We start from the raw sequence: 19,382 nt of genomic DNA on the forward strand, positions 1-19,382 counted from the left end.
AAAGAGAGAACATTCGAACCCATGTGAGGGTGGAGTATGTTAATTTTACTGCCCAAAATGTCAAGCTATGATCTGAGCAAGGAGAGGAGGAGGAGGAGGTGGAGGAAGACGACGGGGACGGGGGCGGACTGTTCCGCACTAAGCTACTGAGTAGCTGGCGCTGCCATTGGCCACCCTCCTCTAGCTCTGTGTCTGGAATAGCTAGGAACTAAAAAAAAGTTTCGGTATTTCATGTTTGGGCGAGATTTTACTAGTATTCTAGCTTGCTTAAAAGGGGAATTTTGTTAATTTTGTTACCCCCCCCCCCCCCCCGAATTTGACTGGCCGTACATACGAGAGAGAGAGAGAGAGAGAGACAGAAAGAGAGAGAGAGGGGCAGGCAGGCAGGCAGGCAGGCAGCTGTACGCGAAACCGTGCCTAAGATGTCTATTTTGCCTTTCACTCCACCGATTGTGAAGAGGCTCCTTGGTTGGAAAAAGGGAGAGCAAAATGGGCAAGAAGAGAAATGGTGTGAAAAGGCGGTGAAAAGTCTAGTGAAGAAGCTAAAGAAGACCGGACAGCTTGACGAGTTGGAAAAAGCTATTACCACCCAGGACCTCAGTACGAAATGTATTACTATACCAAGGTATGTGTTATCGGCCAAATTGTGTTTTTGAGGTATTGCTAGCTGGCAGAGATTAGTACTGTTGTGGCCCAGTGTAACCTGCATTCGAAGCTCCATACAAAACGTGTGGATAAAAAAATGTATTAGTCAGCTAGCTAGCTAGCTACATGTTGTATTTTGTTTGTAACATTGTGAGCCAGATAACGTAGATAAACCCTAGTATGTTGGCCAGATTTCTTGTCTGGTGAGCTGTGTTGGCCTTTTTCCAAAGCAGTTAGCATTAGCTAGCGAGCTACATTAGCCATCTTATCTTAACAAACTACCTCGGTAACCGCTATGCTGCCGGCTAACATTTTATGTGCTACAAACCTTTTCGATTCTTGCAGACTTAAGTATGCGGTATGTCATGTGATATTGTATATTGAAATGATGCACTAGTTAATTGTGAATTCTAACTGCTATCAACTGTAGTACACGTCCGATAACGATTTATGCAGATAAGCCTGGCTGCAACGTTAGCTAATGATGGCTAGCTAGCTTAGCTATGATTGCTAGCAAAGCTTAATGTGGTCTTTTCGGTATGCTAGTTCAGCTAGTTCTCGCTTAGTTGCTAACTTTGCTAAGGCTTACTGCTTACCAGCAAATATTGGCCTGTTAGATATTATAGCGTCGCCTTGCAAATACCCCCCCCCCCCACCCGAGAAAACAGCAACTCCACACAAAAAATCCCTCTATCCTTCAAAAAAAAACCAACATAATATTAAGTATCCTATAGCAATCTGTTATGTAACTGTTTCAAAGATATACAATTTCAGAACGGCCAAAATAAGATAAACCGTCTGCTGCATTAGGCAAGCAGCTAGCTGAGGAACTATTATACAACATGTTTCTAAATGGGACGGTGGCGCGCTGTTTAGATAATGCCAATGTGAGAATGAGCTAGCTTGGTCACTATAGATTTTAAAATTAATATTAAATAGTTAAGTGGTTCAGGTTCCTGTAGCAGCTGGAAAGCCCAGGCTAGTAACAACAAAAGCACGTTTGCTTGCGCGAATTAATCTCAGTTGAGAATGCAATTATGAGGGGATACATGGAAGAAATTCATAATTTAAAGTTATTGCCAAAGAGGCGTGTAACAAACCACGCAGAACAGTCTCAAGCCACAAATTCGTCAGTTTTGTGTAGCTTTTAGAGCCATTAAATGTTTCGTACTTTTGGTTACGAGAAGTACATTTGTGATCAATTCCTACTTTGTATATTTCTCTGGAAAGGCGCATTTCACACCAAAACGCTGTTAATGGCTTTGTTTGTATCTAAACCATTGAAAGATAAAGAAATTTTGTAACATTGGTGAAGTTGTCCTTTAACGGGGTGTGTTCGAAACTGCAGGATGCTGGCATGTGATTCCAGGTTAAAGGTGCTCATAGACCAGTACCCTGCTGAACAGTTCACGGTTAATTTAAATGTCAGTGTGGTACGTTATCCATTCTAGTAAGTCAGTAGACAGTGGATAGTAACAATTCACTTTCAGGAGAAAGTAGACCTTAATATGTCATAGTGAGGGATGGCGTAGTACTGAATCGACAGCCAAAGAACTTTCTCTACAGGCATTAAATCTATTTGGGTTTTTTTTGTTTTTTTTCAGTCAAACATATTGCTCAAATACAAATCATAGTAATTCTTCAAATAATTTTGTACCTCAGAAATTAATAAATGTATCTTGTGCTTTTTCATTTTTTTCACAGTTTAGCTGAGCTGACCTTTTTTCTTGGGGAGTAATGTGGGTGTGTGAAGGGGTGGTTGGTGCTGGTTCTGTCAGTTATGCTGGTGCTGATGATTGAAAACTAACAACATTCCTCTTGACTAATACTTATTGATCAAAATGTGTAAATGATTGCAGAGACTGTGTGTGTGTGTGTGTGTGTGAGAGAGAGAGAGAGACCTTTTATTTATTTAATTTTTGTAGTTTGTGTTCTTATTCCAGTGTGATTGGATTCAGTACCCTTGCGGTTAGCTCAGAGTTGTTTTTCAGTGTGGTAAACAACCAGGCTTCCACCTACTTCTTTCATAACTCAGCACTGCATGATTTTATCTGGGAGATTTTATGAGCAGCTTTGTGTATATTTACGAGCTTGATGGGTCAAAGTAAGCTTGTCTGTTACATGGGTAGATAGCTACTATTCTGTGCCATTTCTTCAGAAACTCAAGTCTGATTGTATTTTCCAATGACCTATTTTTTCTGTCAGAAATATACTGCATCATCCAGCAGTCACGGTCATTACGTATTAACCAGAGCTCTTGATATCAGAGCCACTGTTCTTGCTAAGGCTACTTTAACATTATAATACATGTATGTATTTATAAGCTCCGAAAAAGATTTGTAGCATAGACACAAGAACTGGGCATCTGCCTGTAAATTTTACAGACAGGAATCTAGCTTGTGTGTGTGTGTGTGTGTGTGTGTGTGTGTGTGTGTGTGTGTGTGTGTGTGTGTGTGTGTGTGTAAGTAAGCAATTGCTTACTCAGTGGGCAGGCAGACTGTTTAGGCTAAGAAAAGGGTGAGAAAGTAGGGAGAGAAAGCTGACCAGGAATCCCCCATGACTCATGTTATTAAATGGAGCTGACTATACAGACACAAGCCTGGGGTCAATATGGGAGAGAAAGGCAAGTGTGCTGTTTTTCTTTCAGATGGTGGAGACCTTGACCAAAGTAGCATTTCAGTGACTTCTTTTATTATAGATCATTTGTTGTGCCATGTTTTTCCTGTTTTGTTCTTTTTTTACTTGCATCGGTTCTTTCCCTCTGAGATTTGGGCTCAATGGCAGTTTGAGTGCATACATCCTGTTCTTCTAAGACATCTCCACAGGGCGGAAACAAACACGTGACTGCTTCTCAGCTGCACCTCATTGTCTGCTTAGTCAAACAGGGTCCTTTACATCACTGTCAACTTCTCTGCTGCCCTCAGTACACATTTAATGGGAGTTTTTGATACAAACTTGTCCTGAGTGTGAGTTTGAGTCTGGATCATACTGTTGCATTGTCATCGTGATCATCTCCATGGGGATGGAACTTGGAAACTCCAAAGAAACACAAGGTCATCACTAACCCATGTCTGTTTTTGGCTGCAAAATTAATTATTTAAATGTTCTTTACAAGGATGTACCATCCACTTCAATCCATCACTTTATGGTCACTGCTGAAAAGCTGCAGGCACTGCAAATGCGCACACATTTTGTTTGTCCCGTGCGCTCTGCAACATGGTTGCTCAGCAGCCAGGAATGCGGCAGAGGCCCTGGGGAGGGCGTGGGTCACTGTTTGGTTTGGGTTTAGCCTGAGAGCTGGGGGTTAGGAGAGGAAGAGGCTAGGAAATGTACGTACACACACACACACACAGCAACAGCAGAAACAGCTGTAATACATCACAGAGATATTGGGATGCTTTTATGCTTCTCAGTTCCTTTTGCTTAAGGCACAGAGGCCACTTCAGAAAATCTCCAGCTGATCTTTTCTGCTGAGGTCAGGGCTCTTCCACATGTCTTCTCCAGGCTCACTCCTTTCTACTGCCTTATTCAAAACTCCTTAGCAACAGGTTTATGACAGTGAAGACAACCCCCCTCTTCAGTTTTACACCCATTTGATATAGGTATGGCTTTGGAATTCCAGAATGCACCCCTGTAGTACATGTTTAAGGGGGTACAAAACACTTTGTTCTGTTTTTGCTTCAATACGTAAGGTCATCAAAAAGTGGTTAATGAATGTGGAGATGACGGCTCTAATGGGGATGTGTAAGAGTGCCTATTGAGCTGTGGGGAGAACCTAATTGGTTGGTAGAGAGATGGGGAAGAGGTGACTGGTCAACTACAATTCTGTTCTTTAACCATCTCCGCAGTTTCCCTTTTATCATGAACTTTGTTGTTGTTGTTAGTTATTGCCATCATCATTGTTGTTGTTGTTATTATTGTTTTATTATTATTAACATTTATATAGCACCTGTCTCAGACTCTAGGGCACTTTATAGACAGTTATCATCTTTTACAATCACTCAAACGAAGATGAGAAGCGGCAGCCAATTTGTGCACAGCATACTCTCAATCAGAAACCAAAGCCCTCTGGGGGACTGCACCGGCACAGGGGACGAGGTTAAGACCAGGACAGAGCACCGACCATCACTGGACATGCATGTACACATTCTCACACACAGGTCGCATTCATACAGGACAATTTAGGATATCCAATCAACCTATTCATGCATCCACTGATTATTTTGGTCTCATAATGGAGTGAATAGTGATTCACTTACAGAGTGTCTACAGTCTCTAGCCCTTCCTTTTAGAATTTTAAGGGTGCCCCTCCCCCGGTTCAGTTTTGGTGGACCCAAGACTGGGGGGGGGGAGGGTTGGTTAGGGGTGCGGGGTGCTCTTGGCTTTGATTTCTGGCTCAAGGGGGTTGGGGACCACTGTGTGTCTGGGTTGCAGCAGTCAGAATAGAAAGTGTATTTCAGCCTGATAGAGTGACTTGGAGACTTCAGACTCTTTCTTTGTCTGAGCCGATGGGACTGAACAATAGAGGCTGCTGGCTCTTTCACTCCACATCCTCGCAGACGGGCCGGTCTGCAGTTCTTTGTGTCTCATTTCATGGTGAATAAAATATGCATCTTTTTAAAAATAGCTCTGTTTAATGGATTTTGGGGGTTTTCTTGTGGATAATTTACGAGGCGTGCAACTGAGAATGTTTCTTTGAATTATGAAATCTGTAGCACATTGCTGAATTGGAACTGTTGGAAAAATATTCTGTTTTGTAAGAAGGATAATTAGAGTGATGGTTTTGGGTTGGGTTTCCTAGTGTTGTGGTGCTGCCATGGTGAGCTCTCCCAAAGCTTATACTGTGTGTGTGTGTGTTTCTGGCTGCTCAGATCTGAGATTATGAAGGAAACAACACTTTTGCGATTCTGCCATTGACGCTTGAGCTCTCTTGCCGTGGAGTGACAATTTGATGTATTCTTTCTCCCGTCACTCATCCCTCGCTTTTTCATTCTCACACACACACACACACACACACACACACACACACACACAGTGGCCCTCCTTCTGCCAGTGGTCCATGAGGAAAGTGAGAGAACCCTGATCTGAGGTGGAACTGCAGCAAGATAATGGAGTTCTTTTGTGGAGACTGTCATGCTGCCTGGCACACAATCGCATGAGGATGATTCATGCCAAAGTAGCACTCTACTCTCACATCGAATGACCTTGCGACGAGCAGCTGTTTGTTCCATTCAATTTGACTAACTGAAAGAGGGTGAGAGAAGACCAGCAAACCCCTTGAATTATTTGAATATCATCACTTTAGAAAGTAAAAAAGAAAAGTTGTTTAGTTATCACGGGTATTACAAAGGAATTGTCAAGAAACATTGGATTAAATGTGTAAATAAAACTGCCTCTTTTATATGTTCCCACTGACAGAAGCACTTTTGTCAGCCAATAAATATCTTGATGCAGATGGTAGTATCTGAGACGTTTCAGCACTATCTTGGTACTGATCCTGAGAAGATTTTTATTCAGTGGCAGACATTATTTCACTAATTAGCCCAGATGAGAGGACATCATAAAGTGTGTACACAGGGAGCCTTTTGTCTCAGCATGCTGCCTGTGCCCTGCTATAAGCTTCACAGAGCACATAGTCTGAGCATTATTGGAAGGTGCTGACACGAAATGAAAGAAGTGGAATTTGTCTCTTTAAATTGAGTCTGCTGTTCTTTGTGTTTAGACTTTTTAGGTTGCTTTGTTGCTAATTGGATAATTATCCCTGTATTCAGAAAGACTTCTAGGCTGAGATTGCACAATTTAATAAGAAGCGTTAATGGGGTGTGTGTGTGTGTGTGTGTGTGTGTGTGTGTGTACGTACACTTTACTGCAATTCTGGGATATGCTCCTGTACATATGTTGAAGCATGAAGGAAGATTTATGCGAGAGAGAATTGTACAAGCCAATATTAGCCAAAGTACAACGGCACTTCTGAGCATACACCTTAAGCGCTTTGAAAGCCCAGTAATGAATACGTCCCCCTTCTTCTTCCTCAGGTCACTGGATGGGCGCCTGCAGGTCTCTCACAGGAAAGGTCTTCCTCATGTGATCTACTGCCGGCTGTGGCGCTGGCCTGACCTACAGTCCCATCACGAGCTGCGTGCTGTAGACCTGTGTGAATTCGCCTTCCACATGAAGAAGGATGAGGTCTGTGTCAACCCCTACCACTATCAACGTGTAGAGACGCCAGGTGAGCCCTCTGAGCAGATGTGTGTGCATGCACATGGGTGCGTGCTAGTCAGTGTTTTGCTGCCACGAAGATCTGAAGACTTGGCTGTAATCCCTCTTAAAAAACAGTACACAACAGTACACAATTGCTTTGATTTGTCCTTTGTGTGTGTGTGTGTGTGTGTGTGTGTGTGTGTGCGCGCACGCAGTTTTGCCACCTGTGCTGGTTCCCAGACACACTGATATTCCTGCTGAGTTTCCCCCTCTGGACGACTACAGCCACTCAATTCCTGAGAATACTAACTTTCCTGCTGGCATAGAGCCTCAGATCAACTACATACCTGGTGAGGGGGGCGGGGTGGAAGCCACACACTCAGCCACCCAGACGTGACCTCAGGGCTAAACCATAAAGGCTGTCCCTCTCATGTCTGTCTATCTCTGTCCTATCCCTTCAGCTTAATGATTTAAGATGTTTTGTCAAAATCAGTGTTATGTCTGGGTCCTTACTAAATGTTATCAAATTGGGTAAGACATGGACTGATCTAGATGTTTGACCCATTTTTTCACCTTTCACAGCGTGGTCCACCCTCTACAAGTTGAACTAGGTCACTTGCTATAAGAACAGATTCTTTACTGAGCAGTGTGGAGTAGATGAGTGTTCTTAAAAAGAATCTGTTACTTTGTATCCGAAACACCAATTTTTACCAAAGTAATGTTTATAGTAGTGGAACCATCCAGTGTGCTGTAGCTGTATGTGTATGTGAGGTATATAATGGTGTTAAGCCCCAATCTCCATTTCAGAGACCCCTCCTCCGGGGTACCTCAGTGAAGATGGTGAAAGCAGTGATCACCAGATGAACCACAGCATGGACACAGGTCAGAGCTTCCTTCTCTATCTCGACATTATCTTTCCAGTCAGAATTTGCTTACAGTAACACTGATTACTGGCTGATCTTCCATTCCAATATGTTTGTTACAGGTTCTCCAAACCTGTCTCCCAACCCTGTTTCCCCTACAAATAACAACCTTGGTAAGGGTTACCCTTGAATACACCATACAATTTACAGGCATGTTTTAATATATACATATCAAGACTTTGTCAAAAGAAAATTTAAATAAATTTTAAATAATTATTTAAAATTTAAATAATTTTTTCCCTCTGTGTCCAACAAAACTTTTATAAATGGAAAATCATGAGATTAATCTATATTCCCAAAAGTGAAGGCAGGTAGTAAATGAGGAGCCCAGTAAATACTTCCACCCCATGGTGGCTGTTTTTTTTTAAATCTGGCTGGATTATTGGTGGTATGTAACCTAGTGCATGTGGGTGTGCACACATACGTGCGTGTGCGCACCAGGCGTGATTAGTGGTGCTGGAAATGTGCATCCGCAGGCTTCCACACCCACCACACAGCTAAAGGAGCCAACCTCAGGGTGGAACCATAAAGCCTTGAACCCAGCACACAGTGACTCTGGGTGTCATTTTCCCCCCGGCATAGTTGCCTTGTTGCTGCTGCTTTTTGTAGCTGTGTGTTTTGGACACTCACTGTGGCTCTGTGGGTGTGTAAAGGAAATTAAGTAACAGTAAGAGGAATGTTTACACTTTGCTGGTCAGTTGTTTGTTACCGGGTAGTGATGTCAGAACAGGATGTTTTGATTCTCCTCTCTCTCTCTGGAACACCGTGAGACTTTCCTTCATATCAGGCCTGCACTAGGCAGCCTATTTCTTTCGTGTTCCTTTGTTAAACATATTTTGGAATATTGGCCAGTTTTTGAAGGCTGCAACATGCAAAAGGGATCTAAAACCAGTTTTTTAGTTTGTTTTTTGTTTGTGGGGGGGGGGGGGTGTTCGTGTGTGTTTTTGTTTTGTTTTATTTATTTATTTATTAAAACAAAGTGTGTTGTGAGCATGATAACCAATCTTGGACAGCTCAGATGCGTTATATGTAGGTGTTTTCGTGACTCATGGCATTCAAAATAAAATCTTGCAGGCTAATTCTAATCAATGCCGGGGTTCATCAGTGTATGGTTATCTTGGATTCTGCATATCGGAATCATAGCGTAGCAGTATGATCACAATGCAGTTTGTCTCTGTCATGCAGCCCTAGTTGATACTGATATCAATGTTGTCTGATTATTGTTATTAAGTGTGTGTGCACGTGTCTGTGTGATGCTGTGCTGTGTGCTGAAGCCTAAATCTTCAGCGAGGTCATAATCTACATGGGTTTGCCTGTGTTGCTGTAAGAGGAAGACTCCTATGGAAGGACTCTTTCTGTCCCCTCTGTGTTCAGACAGCCCAGGGTAATGTAATGTAATGATATCCTGGTGCGGGGCTATTCTAGCTCCACGGTGAGCCATAGGGGGCCTATTGTAGTAATAATAAATAGCCTGCTGATTTTAAAGGGCCACACCTGAGGAAGGAGGGCTGTTTTTTCCCCTTTACCCAGCTTTGCTCACTAGGCCGACATATTCAAATGTGCCTTGTTTGTTTTATTCATTAATTCATTCTTTCAGGATGTCTGTGGATTGCCAAACACTTTTACGTTTGGATCCCTTTTCTTTAAAACTCAACTGTTACTTCTCTTTTTCTTTGCAAAAAAATTTCTTGTTTCTTACACGTGTGTGTGTGTGTGTGTGTGTGTGTGTGTGTGTGTGCGCGCGCGCGCGTGTGTGTCTGCCTACCTGCAGACCTGCAGCCGGTAACATATTGCGAGTCAGCATTCTGGTGTTCCATTTCATACTATGAGCTGAACCAGCGTGTGGGAGAGACGTTCCACGCCTCCCAGCCTTCCTTGACCGTGGACGGCTTCACGGACCCCTCCAACGCGGAGCGCTTTTGCCTCGGCCTGCTGTCCAATGTGAACCGCAACGCGGCCGTGGAGCTCACCCGCAGGCATATCGGTACCACTCACTTCCTCCTTAGCTCTCGGCTGGGCATGACATGAACCTGGTTCTCCTGGTAAAATATTTCATTGGAGAGACATGTAGTCTCTCTCTCTCTCCCTCCCTGAGGTCGGGGAGTGCGGCTGTACTACATAGGCGGGGAGGTGTTTGCAGAGTGTCTCAGTGACAGTGCCATCTTTGTCCAGAGTCCAAACTGTAACCAGCGCTATGGCTGGCACCCTGCCACCGTGTGTAAGATCCCTCCAGGTAAGCCAACAAAACACAGAACACTTGTGTCAGCAAGCTGTGATTTAGACTGCTCATAAATCATTCATGTGGACAGTGGTCATACTTCCCCCTCATGCTCCATGAGATCAGCCAAGCGCACATGTGCATGCACGTGCCTGTGTGTTTCCTTTCAGGATGTAATCTGAAGATCTTCAATAACCAGGAGTTTGCTGCCCTGTTGGCCCAGTCGGTGAATCAGGGATTTGAGGCTGTGTACCAGCTTACCCGCATGTGTACCATCCGTATGAGTTTTGTGAAGGGATGGGGAGCAGAGTACAGGTATAAACACACACATTGACATTTCACAATCACAGCACTGTCCAGAGGAACTAATAGAAGTGCTTTGTTATTGCTAAGTAACATATCCCTGTCGGTTAGTATTTAGTACAGCTAGGCCAGAGTCTAGGCATATCATCAAGCTAAAGCCCTCTGAGACAGGAAGTCAGTGCAAAAAAACTAAAACCTTGCAAAAGTGCAAATTTAGAAATTGTTCATGCTTTTCAAAGAGGTGAGTCTTCAGTCTGCATTTGAAGACTGCAAATGGTGGTTCAAGGATGACAGTATGATCTGTGCTTTCAGGTGGGTAGGGCCTGGTCCATTTTTGTCCATTGGGCAAGCGTCATGGTCTTAAATGAGCCACTAAAACTAAGAACAGGAATAAAACCAGGTGTGTCAGTGGTGGTATGACTATGACACTGGGGTGGTAGCTGAATGGGGAGGTGGAGTGTGCATGTCTTGTGCAATCTCTCTTACTCCTTCTCATTACACATCATGGCCAAGGCTAGCATCAGGAGAGTGTGTGAGGTGTGACCTGGGGGGCGGGGGGGGTGTAAGTGGGTTGGTGGCAGTGTTTGTGCTGGTGTTACTAGAGGCTTTTCACTTTATGGCTTTTAGCATTAGGAACCATGTTCACAGGTTCCAAATGTTAAAACATACACTTTTAATCCCTCACTGTTACACTTTCCTTTGACTAAGAAAGGCACTAACTCTAATTTTCTCTGCTGTAAACTCAAATTTAACACACGACATGCCTTGCTACCGCTAGTTAGTTTTGAATAGCAAGACATCCAAACTTTAGTCACTTTCAAGCTCATTTCTTTTTATACAAATGTTGGTGCTGATTCTGAAGTGTTTCTAAGTAGACCATTGTGCTTGTATGACGACCTTCAGCTGCTCTAAATTGTGCATGCTTGGTTTACTGGGCCTTTCCTGTGGTCAGATAAGAGGAGGGACGGTTTCCATCTGTGGCCTCCACCTCCTTTTCACCCATAGAGATACACTCATAGGATTTTAGCTGTGAGAGAAGCACAGGACGGGTCTGAACACCTCTGCGCCCTGCTGGCAGTGGCTCATGCTGCCCACATGTTCTCCAGAAGGGAGGGACTCTGTAGTGGAAGACCAAAGGAGAGTTTAAAAGAGGGACTTGGTGTAAATATAACACGATTTAGGATTTTGCATTCATGATGAATATGCTTTTTTTCCCCTTTTTTTTTTCCTTAGCTGATGGACTTGGGGATGTAGCAAGCTTCTATGTCTAATACAGCTGTGTAAAGCACATGGAATTGCAGCTGTGTATGAAAAGTGCTATACAGTAAACTTGCCTTGCTTAGGAAGAATCTGGTTTTGCCAGAGCAACACAGTAAACTTGGAGGGAGAGAGGAAGCGGGAGAGTGTTGTGTAATGGGAGGAATGCCATAGATGGGCGGGAGGGTGTAGGTGGTGTCCACACAGAGATGGAGGGTGAGATTTACAGAGGCCTGTAGAGCAGCAGACAAACAGATGAAAACTGGAGCAATTTGTACACATGATCATGGAAGGCCTTTCAGTACTTTTGAATTTGTTAGCCAGTACATGAGATTCAGTAATAATGTTCTAAATTGTCATCGTACCAGGATGTTTTAAGAAGCAATGTTGACCAGCCTATAGAAGCTCGCAATGCTGAGTGCATTTCTGACTAAAAGTTCCCCCTTCCTACAGACGACAGACAGTGACCAGCACCCCCTGCTGGATAGAGCTGCATCTGAACGGTCCCCTGCAGTGGCTAGACAAGGTGCTCACCCAAATGGGCTCACCCAGCATTCGTTGTTCCAGCGTGTCATAGGAGACACCTGGCATCACTCGCACAACCCTGGGAAAGATGTCTATCTCAAAGCATCCAGAACCTACCTCCCTCCTGCACAGCATCAGAGACAGCATGGAGTGGAGGTCTTCTGAAGCGTTTCCCTCCCAGTGTCACTCCACTGCTTGTTGGTCCTGCCATTTTCCCCACAGAAGGTTTTGAGCACTTTCCACTGCTGATACGTATATACCATGGCTCATGTAGCTGTGCATCCTGTATGGTGTATTGTTTATTTTGTTGTTGTTGTACAGAGATATATATTTTTTTGCTTTTTTAACATGTGTATAGCAGTTGAAGCCTAGATTAAAATATGAGGTATTTAACCTTGTGGAATTGAAACAGCTTTCATATTCATGGAAAAAATACATGGATATGTAACTGTTCAGATGTTTTTTTTTGTCTGTTAAACAGTTATATAAGGCTTACAGTACTTAAAATGCAATTACTGGTGTGCACAGATACCACTGAGTCAGAAGTGTATTTGTATGATTTGGGGAAATTTATATAAATTTTACACAGGTCCAGCAGTTTGCTCTGTGCATTTAGTTGTGGTGTTTTCATAAGCCAGGAGGGTTAGTACTGCATTTCCATAGCCTTTCTTGAATGGGCTGCATGCAAGCCTGTTGGCCTAGCTGTAGGCTGTCCTAAAGTGGACAGTAAGATAGGCACTTCTGCATTGAAGCTCACTAATCCCGCTGGGTGTGGAGGAATTGCACAGTAATCTTTATGCACTGAGGAGGTCAGCACAGTTTAGAGGCTGATTCAGTGCAGTTTTTATTTGAGTATATTTAAACTGTTTAATGGTACTTAGTCTAGTGTAGCACAATGATGATGAGAAGCACTTGTCCTTACTACTCTATCAAAGAGTAAACATAAGTCTCTTCAATGGCTATATTTTCACTCGAGTGTTTTTGTGTTTTTAAAACGAAAATTGCTTTGGCGCTTAAAAATTAAAACTTAAAACATTACAAACATAGCTTATATCGACAAACATTTTTAAGCCTAAAGTAGTTTATCAAAAATTACTTGAATGGAAATGTGACCAGTGTTGGAATTTTGTCAGTGACAAAACTAGTGACTGATAGTGCCATTTTTTCCCCCTGGAAACGTAAACTTGTAAAAGTATTGAATTTTGCTTGACACGAGAATTATAGATATTTTGTAATTTTTCGATTTCTTTGGGGGGGGGAGGCAAAGTAAGAGGACTGAAGAGTGCAGTAGTACATTTTTGCTTTTGTCCTATGCTGAGTATTGTACATTATGTTGAGTGTTTATAGGCAGCACAGGTGGGCAGGGCGGGATTACCTTATGAGCAGCAGTCTGCTAACCTGGGCCTTCCTTTCTTGTGGGCCCAGCAAACATAATTTTGATTAATATAGTGATCATTAATTATTAAATAGTGATTACTTTTGTGTTGTTTAACGAGCTTTTGTGAATTTAGCATACCCAAAAACGTCTTACTTTTTGTGCTGGATGCACCTACCCACGTTAAGTGTGTTCTCCCCTCATCCCACCTTTCCACACTTGCTGTTGCTCCTTGGATGTAGCCTAGCTTTGAACAAAAAAATAAAAAATAAATCCAAGCTTTGAATGTTTGTAAGGTGGCTGCAGAAACACAGGTCCAGCAGCTAAAGTGAGCCAGAGAGTAGAAATGAGAGAACGGAGATGCTGGTTACCTTTAAGATGTGCAGGTTTCTGGTAGTGATGTCATTAGCAGTTTGGTAGGGCAGCACTCTTCAGTTGTGAAGAGAGGAAACCTTGGGCTTCAGAATGGGCAGCCCAAGCCCTTGTCTAGGGGTGAGTGGACTCAGGCCCATGTTTAGCAAGCGTGCAAGTGTGCTGGTCCAAGATCACTCATCCCTTTGTCCTTGTAATTGCATCCCTTTAGATATGAGGGGTAGACTTGATCCTCGATTAGATGTCTCACTCTTAAGTTTGGTACATAAGATTCAGTGGACATAGGAAACAGCAATAATTTAAGAAACTGGCAGTTGAAATGTGAAGATATGAGACACATGGTATAAGAATAGCTATTTGCTTCCTATACACTGTGCCTGTGCATATGCGTGCAAGTCAGATTTCTGCATATTTTGGTTGCTCAGCAGTCACTCAGTATGTTTTCAAGATGCTTAAACATAACTTGCAGTATGATGTTCTTGTGTTTTAACAACACATCAAAGGGATGTTTTAAACTCAGGACCATTAGCCCACTTGAAAGATAAACAGAGCTCCATGCAGAAAGGCACACATTTCATACATCAGCATCCATGTAGTTCTATTTTACTACCAATTATTTTTGTGTAGAGGAAAAAAAATCACGTATTTTGAAGCAAATAGTAAGAGATTTTTATTAAACAAATGTGGGGGTGGGGCAAGTACTGCTGGCAGCTCTTGAGGTATGCTCCTATTTTTCTATAGAGGTTGATTTCTCAAGAGGGTGCTCTTGGTTTTATGGATGATGTGTTTTTTGAGCCAAGCCCTGTCACTAAAAAAGGGCTTTTTATCTTGTAATTAAATAGTCTGAAGAGTATGACTTCCTTGACTGGATTTTTCTTCTTGTAGAATGTATAAAACAATTGATTAATTGCATGCTCTTACAATTTCTGATTTTGTCACAAAGAGAGCAGTTCATTGCATTGTGTTGTCTCTTGTTTGAGTGGGTACAATAGGCTGTAGCTTCCTATTGATGGAATGGGCAAATACATGTTAAAATATCACTCATCTTCTCAAAGCTTGCCTGTGAAAAATTACCCTCTGCTATTGAACAAATTGTGTGTTTTTGGAGCTTTCAGTAGTGGTTGTTTGACCTTACAACACAGCAGAACTCCAGGCTAACTCCATGTGCTCTCCACTGGCTTTAGTTTTGGTTTGCTCTGAATGTGCTTTCTCTCTCTCTACCTACACAGGCTTTATTTGCATTACTTGTTTAAGCTATTCTGTTGTGTTGCCTTGTTTTGGTATCCATGAATTTTTAATAATAAAATGTATATTTTAAACTGTATTTTTGATGCATTTTTCTAAGCATTAAATGATCATTTTATGGCTCCTACCATCCCTGTATGTAGGGATCCCTAAATGATATTTTGAGAAAAATGTACATTGAAAATTGTTTTTAAATGTCTGCTTTAATGAATGCCTTTAATATTGGTTATAACAGAGTGCATAGTTAATTAATGCAGTGTTTCTTTTAACATTGTTAATGATTATTACTAAGTTATGATTATGATAAAAATAAAGGTTTCTTTGACAAATTACTGAGATGTTCAAACAACCACACTGTTCCATCCATAATTTTGGGCTTGTACATCCTGGAAAAATATGGACGATGCAAAAAAGGTTCGAAACCAAGCCAGTAAATGGCAGAACAATCAAAGGCTTAAACACACTCTCTTAGACCAACCACTTCTGTCTTGCATGGACCTGCAGGTCATGTTTTACACCCACTAGAGAAGAGACTGTGGGTGATGTCTTGCCCACTGCACCCTTTGCGATCCTTCTTAGATTACAGTGTTTAGAAGCCAGCAGCCCATAATGGCTGCATGCTGAGTTATTGAGGTTTTCGGGTTTGAGAGGATAATAACAGGAATGTCATGACAACCCCCACCCACCCTCTCCCATGTTGGAGGCCACAGACTGGTGGCCAAGGCTGAGCAGACCAGACTGACTTCGATGGTGATGGCTTTGGGGAACAAACTGGCTTGCTGGGGACTGCAGCCTGGGAGAAGACAGTCTAGCTTTAACTCTCCTCCCCTGATGACAAGCCATCGATCTCATCCTGGTCCCCACCAATCGCCATCCAAAAGGCTTTGGCTACCTAAAAGATGAGAATTAGCGCAGCAAATTCTATTGGCAAGTTTTATTTATTATTTTTGAAGTTTTGTTGTGGATAATAGAACTTTCTCACTTTTTCTGCATGTGCCTTTCTTTGTTCATGTGGTAAAGAGGAAGCTTTGTCTATAGCAAGCAGAGAGAGTGAGGGGAATCAAAAGCAAGTCACCTAGTTTAAATAATTGGATTAGAGGGCAGGCACTTGCATGATAACTTGTTGCCTCAAAACTATGCTTCATATTTTGTCTCTTCAGATATGTTGCCTCACCTTTCATCTCTTTAAGTTTAGTAAAGAGACGCTCAAAATTCTCCACATCTGCATCGCCCACTGTGAGGCTGGCCAGCTCCTGAATGTCCATGTCAGTCATGGGGTCTATAGGACACATTAGAATGAAATTAATTTGAAGGGCATGTACATAATTCATACTGCAGCTGCATATCAGTACATTTTCTGTATATTCACTTACCTACTACTGACTCTGCCTCCTCTGTGCTGTTCTGACATCTTTCTGTCTCTGGTCGTTCTGCATTCTCATCTCCACGTTTAGATAGGGACTGGAAAGTCAAAGAAAGAATGACAGGTCAGATTAACATTAAGGTCAATTTCCAAACAGAAGCTAAACTACAGTCCCAACAGGCTGATTTATATAATGTTGCGGACTTGTATTTCAGGAATGCTGAACCACATATTGACATATCAGTGTTTTAATTTTTTTTGGGAGGTTGTCAGATAAACTCTGCCCTTCAGATTAGCCATATTCACATTATATCATATATATCAGTCAAATCTTCTGTTAGTTCAGCTAAGAAAGGCTGACCTGTGCCTCTGTCAGGGGCCGTGGGTTGTTGTGATGAGAGGCCACTAAACTGCTCATCAAGCCAAATCCCTGATTGTGTTCTGAAAAAAAGTGCAAATATCTAAAGCACAGAGAACACTAAATTGTGATTATAAAGCTACACACGGCAATATACTAATATATTAATAAATTAACAACACCTGTAAACCTGTGTAACGTCATTAAAGACTGATCCGAAATATTTTGACAAATATTATTTGTGTGTTTTTGAAATTTGCAAATGTGGTCATCAAAACACCCACAAAAACCACATCTGGAATGTCTTTAACTGGTCAGGATCCTCATGACACGAAAAAAGCTCATTTGCGTATTGCATCTTTTTGCCATTCCAGTACCACACAGGCCAACAATTAACAATTATGCAGGGTTAGTTTCAATTATTTATCATGACAAAGTTTTGTACATTTAAAACAGCTGAAGCTTACCATCCTTCATCTCCACACTAGACCACACATTGGCATTGAGAGCCTGAACAATCCTCTTGACTCCAGTGGACTCGGGAAAGTCATCTGAGACATAATAAACACCCGCAATATGAGACACTGATAAAAGGCTCTGTGTATGAATGTAGCCCATGAGAATATATTGTATGCAATGGGCATATGTCTCTCACCGTCCTCATCAGGCAGTTCCTGAGGATTGAGTTCCACCAGTTCAAATGCATGAGCCAGACACCACTGCTGAGCTTCTTGTCTACTCACACCTGCAATAGCCCAAACAAAAACCCAGCGATATGGTAAAAAATGTTGCTACATTATATTCTTCACATGTTAAACACAATACATACAATAGGCACTCTCCAATCTGAACAGTTTTTCAACTCATAAGCCTTTAGCAACAGGAACAGTGCTTCACAGAATTGTCTCATATTTTTTGACTGTTAGGTGGTGAATTTTGTGAACCTCAGGCTTGCCACCACTCTTATAAAAGCAGACATCACTGAATGATAAATACCCCAGCTCCCTTGTCTATACATAAAAGCAGGCTCAACTTTGCTCTGTTAAACAAAATTAGATATGGCTGTATGGCATTTACCATTTTCACACACATGGTCACACACTAGGATGAGAACTTCAGGGGATATGTCGTCCACCACTGATAACCATGGAGTGACACCAATAAGGCCATCTTTCTGTAACATAAAAGCATGTAAACAACATAGAAGAATACAACACTGCAAAATAAACAACTGCAATTTAACATTGGGCACTTACAGTTTTACTGTCAAAGTAGATGATTAGAGCCTGCAGAGACTGGGCAACTTCAGAATTCATGTTGAATGTACTTGGCACAACACAAAAACTGACATTAGCAGTATAGTATTTGTTGTTGATTTTCCATGGATACCAAACCACTACATCTTCCTTTTTTGTTGGTTCTGGCAATGAAGGTATACCCAAGATCTCTGCAAAGAATGAATAAAACACTGGGTTATTAAACAAACGCTGTATTAACTGTATTGCACTTTATAATCTAAGGTTTAACACTGCCTACTGCTGGGCATTAAGTTGCATTTCAATTTTGATAAAGTAAAATATTAGAAATATGTATTTACTGACCAATTATGATGTTAATAAAGAGGTTTTTTTCTCTTAACAGCACTGCAAAAAGACATCTAGCTATAGGTGTCCAGTGTACACGTGTCATGTAAGAAGATGGTATGACAATAGTAAATTATTAAAGTGCACAGGGACACTTCAAAAACCTTGCGCAATTGAGGCAGCTATGACAGTCAACATTAAAAATTAAGTTAACATCGGATATTAACATTTCTCGCCAACATTAGCTATCCAGATTGTTAAATCTGACAAATTAGCTAGCTAGATTCAAATGAAATCCTATAATAACAGTCTGACAGCTAACTTAACCTGCTAGCCAACCTAGCTATGGTTGTACTTAAGCACAGAGCACAAAACCTCGCTAGCGTGTTCCTTAAACCTGAGGAAACCAATCGACGTGTTAAATGGTCCACTACCACGAATGACACGACACTGTTCTCCTTTCATCACGTTTGAATATTTTCGTCATTCGTTGTGGCTGGTATAGCTGACATGTACCTAACCTTGCTAACTCTAGCTAGTGTTGTGACAGCGGTATCAGACCATCCAGTAAACCGCTGTTACAGCTATCTTAGCTTTAGCTTAGCTTAACTAACCTACTGTGTTCATGCTTTACTTACGCCGGACTATCTCCTCTTCTTTAAACCCCGGGTCACAGCTTGTGATTAGAATGCAAGGCAGGGCCGTCTCCCCATCTTCTTTATCTCCAGACATGTCTCTGGCTTGCGAGTAGCTGACAACCAGCAGGGTTCCCCGCTCTTAAGCCTCTAATCTGCTAGCCTGCTAGCTAACGTCTCTCAGCCTCCTCCTCGAGACCTTTCAACTCCAACCTCAAGCCCGGAACGCCGCAGCGCGATCACTAGTTCAAAATCACGAACGGAGAACCAATAAATCTCCTTTACCGAGAATCAGAAAACTAACAAACAAACATACAAAGAACAACAAGAAAACAATCATATCAGATTAATTTATTTGCTAATTTCTTCACTAGGGACA

General features: G+C 42.0%; 2 protein-coding genes across 3 annotated transcripts; one reads left to right on the top strand and one right to left on the bottom strand.

Annotated features, from left to right (window-relative positions):
• The first annotated feature begins 343 nt into the window (after positions 1 to 343).
• On the top strand, positions 344 to 15,143 carry smad3b (SMAD family member 3b). The gene is made up of 9 exons (XM_027022361.2): positions 344 to 625; positions 6,681 to 6,874; positions 7,062 to 7,196; positions 7,654 to 7,728; positions 7,832 to 7,882; positions 9,541 to 9,753; positions 9,865 to 10,002; positions 10,158 to 10,302; positions 12,001 to 15,143. Exons 1-9 carry the CDS (start codon positions 423 to 425, stop codon positions 12,122 to 12,124), a joined length of 1,278 nt encoding a protein of 425 aa, XP_026878162.1. The 5' UTR covers positions 344 to 422; the 3' UTR covers positions 12,125 to 15,143.
• On the bottom strand, positions 13,638 to 19,205 carry aagab (alpha and gamma adaptin binding protein). Of its 2 annotated transcripts, XM_027022362.2 has the most exons (10): positions 19,007 to 19,205; positions 18,042 to 18,232; positions 17,863 to 17,959; positions 17,441 to 17,530; positions 17,253 to 17,336; positions 16,789 to 16,868; positions 16,438 to 16,525; positions 16,239 to 16,343; positions 16,047 to 16,096; positions 13,638 to 15,956 (listed from the first exon to the last, which is right to left on the bottom strand). In XM_027022362.2, exons 1-10 carry the CDS (start codon positions 19,098 to 19,100, stop codon positions 15,879 to 15,881), a joined length of 957 nt encoding a protein of 318 aa, XP_026878163.2. In that variant the 5' UTR covers positions 19,101 to 19,205; the 3' UTR covers positions 13,638 to 15,878. The 2 variants fall into 2 exon arrangements, with proteins under 2 accessions (XP_026878163.2, XP_026878164.2); XM_027022363.2 differs by lacking the exon at positions 16,047 to 16,096.
• Positions 19,206 to 19,382: the final 177 nt, after the last annotated feature.

Source organism: Electrophorus electricus, chromosome 4, assembly GCF_013358815.1.
Source record: "Electrophorus electricus isolate fEleEle1 chromosome 4, fEleEle1.pri, whole genome shotgun sequence".
Taxonomy (NCBI): domain Eukaryota; kingdom Metazoa; phylum Chordata; class Actinopteri; order Gymnotiformes; family Gymnotidae; genus Electrophorus; species Electrophorus electricus.

Coding starts and splice junctions, on each gene's coding strand:
- smad3b (XM_027022361.2), top strand. CDS start 423: ATGTCTATTTTGCCTTTCACTCCACCGATTGTGAAGAGGCTCCTTGGT. Junction 6,875..7,061: donor TCAACGTGTAGAGACGCCAG/GTGAGCCCTCTG, acceptor GCGCGCACGCAG/TTTTGCCACCTGTGCTGGTT. Junction 7,883..9,540: donor CCCTACAAATAACAACCTTG/GTAAGGGTTACC, acceptor GCCTACCTGCAG/ACCTGCAGCCGGTAACATAT.
- aagab (XM_027022362.2), bottom strand. CDS start 19,100: ATGTCTGGAGATAAAGAAGATGGGGAGACGGCCCTGCCTTGCATTCTA. Junction 18,233..19,006: donor AGAAGAGGAGATAGTCCGGC/GTAAGTAAAGCA, acceptor CATTCTTTGCAG/AGATCTTGGGTATACCTTCA. Junction 16,526..16,788: donor GGCCCCTGACAGAGGCACAG/GTCAGCCTTTCT, acceptor TTGACTTTCCAG/TCCCTATCTAAACGTGGAGA.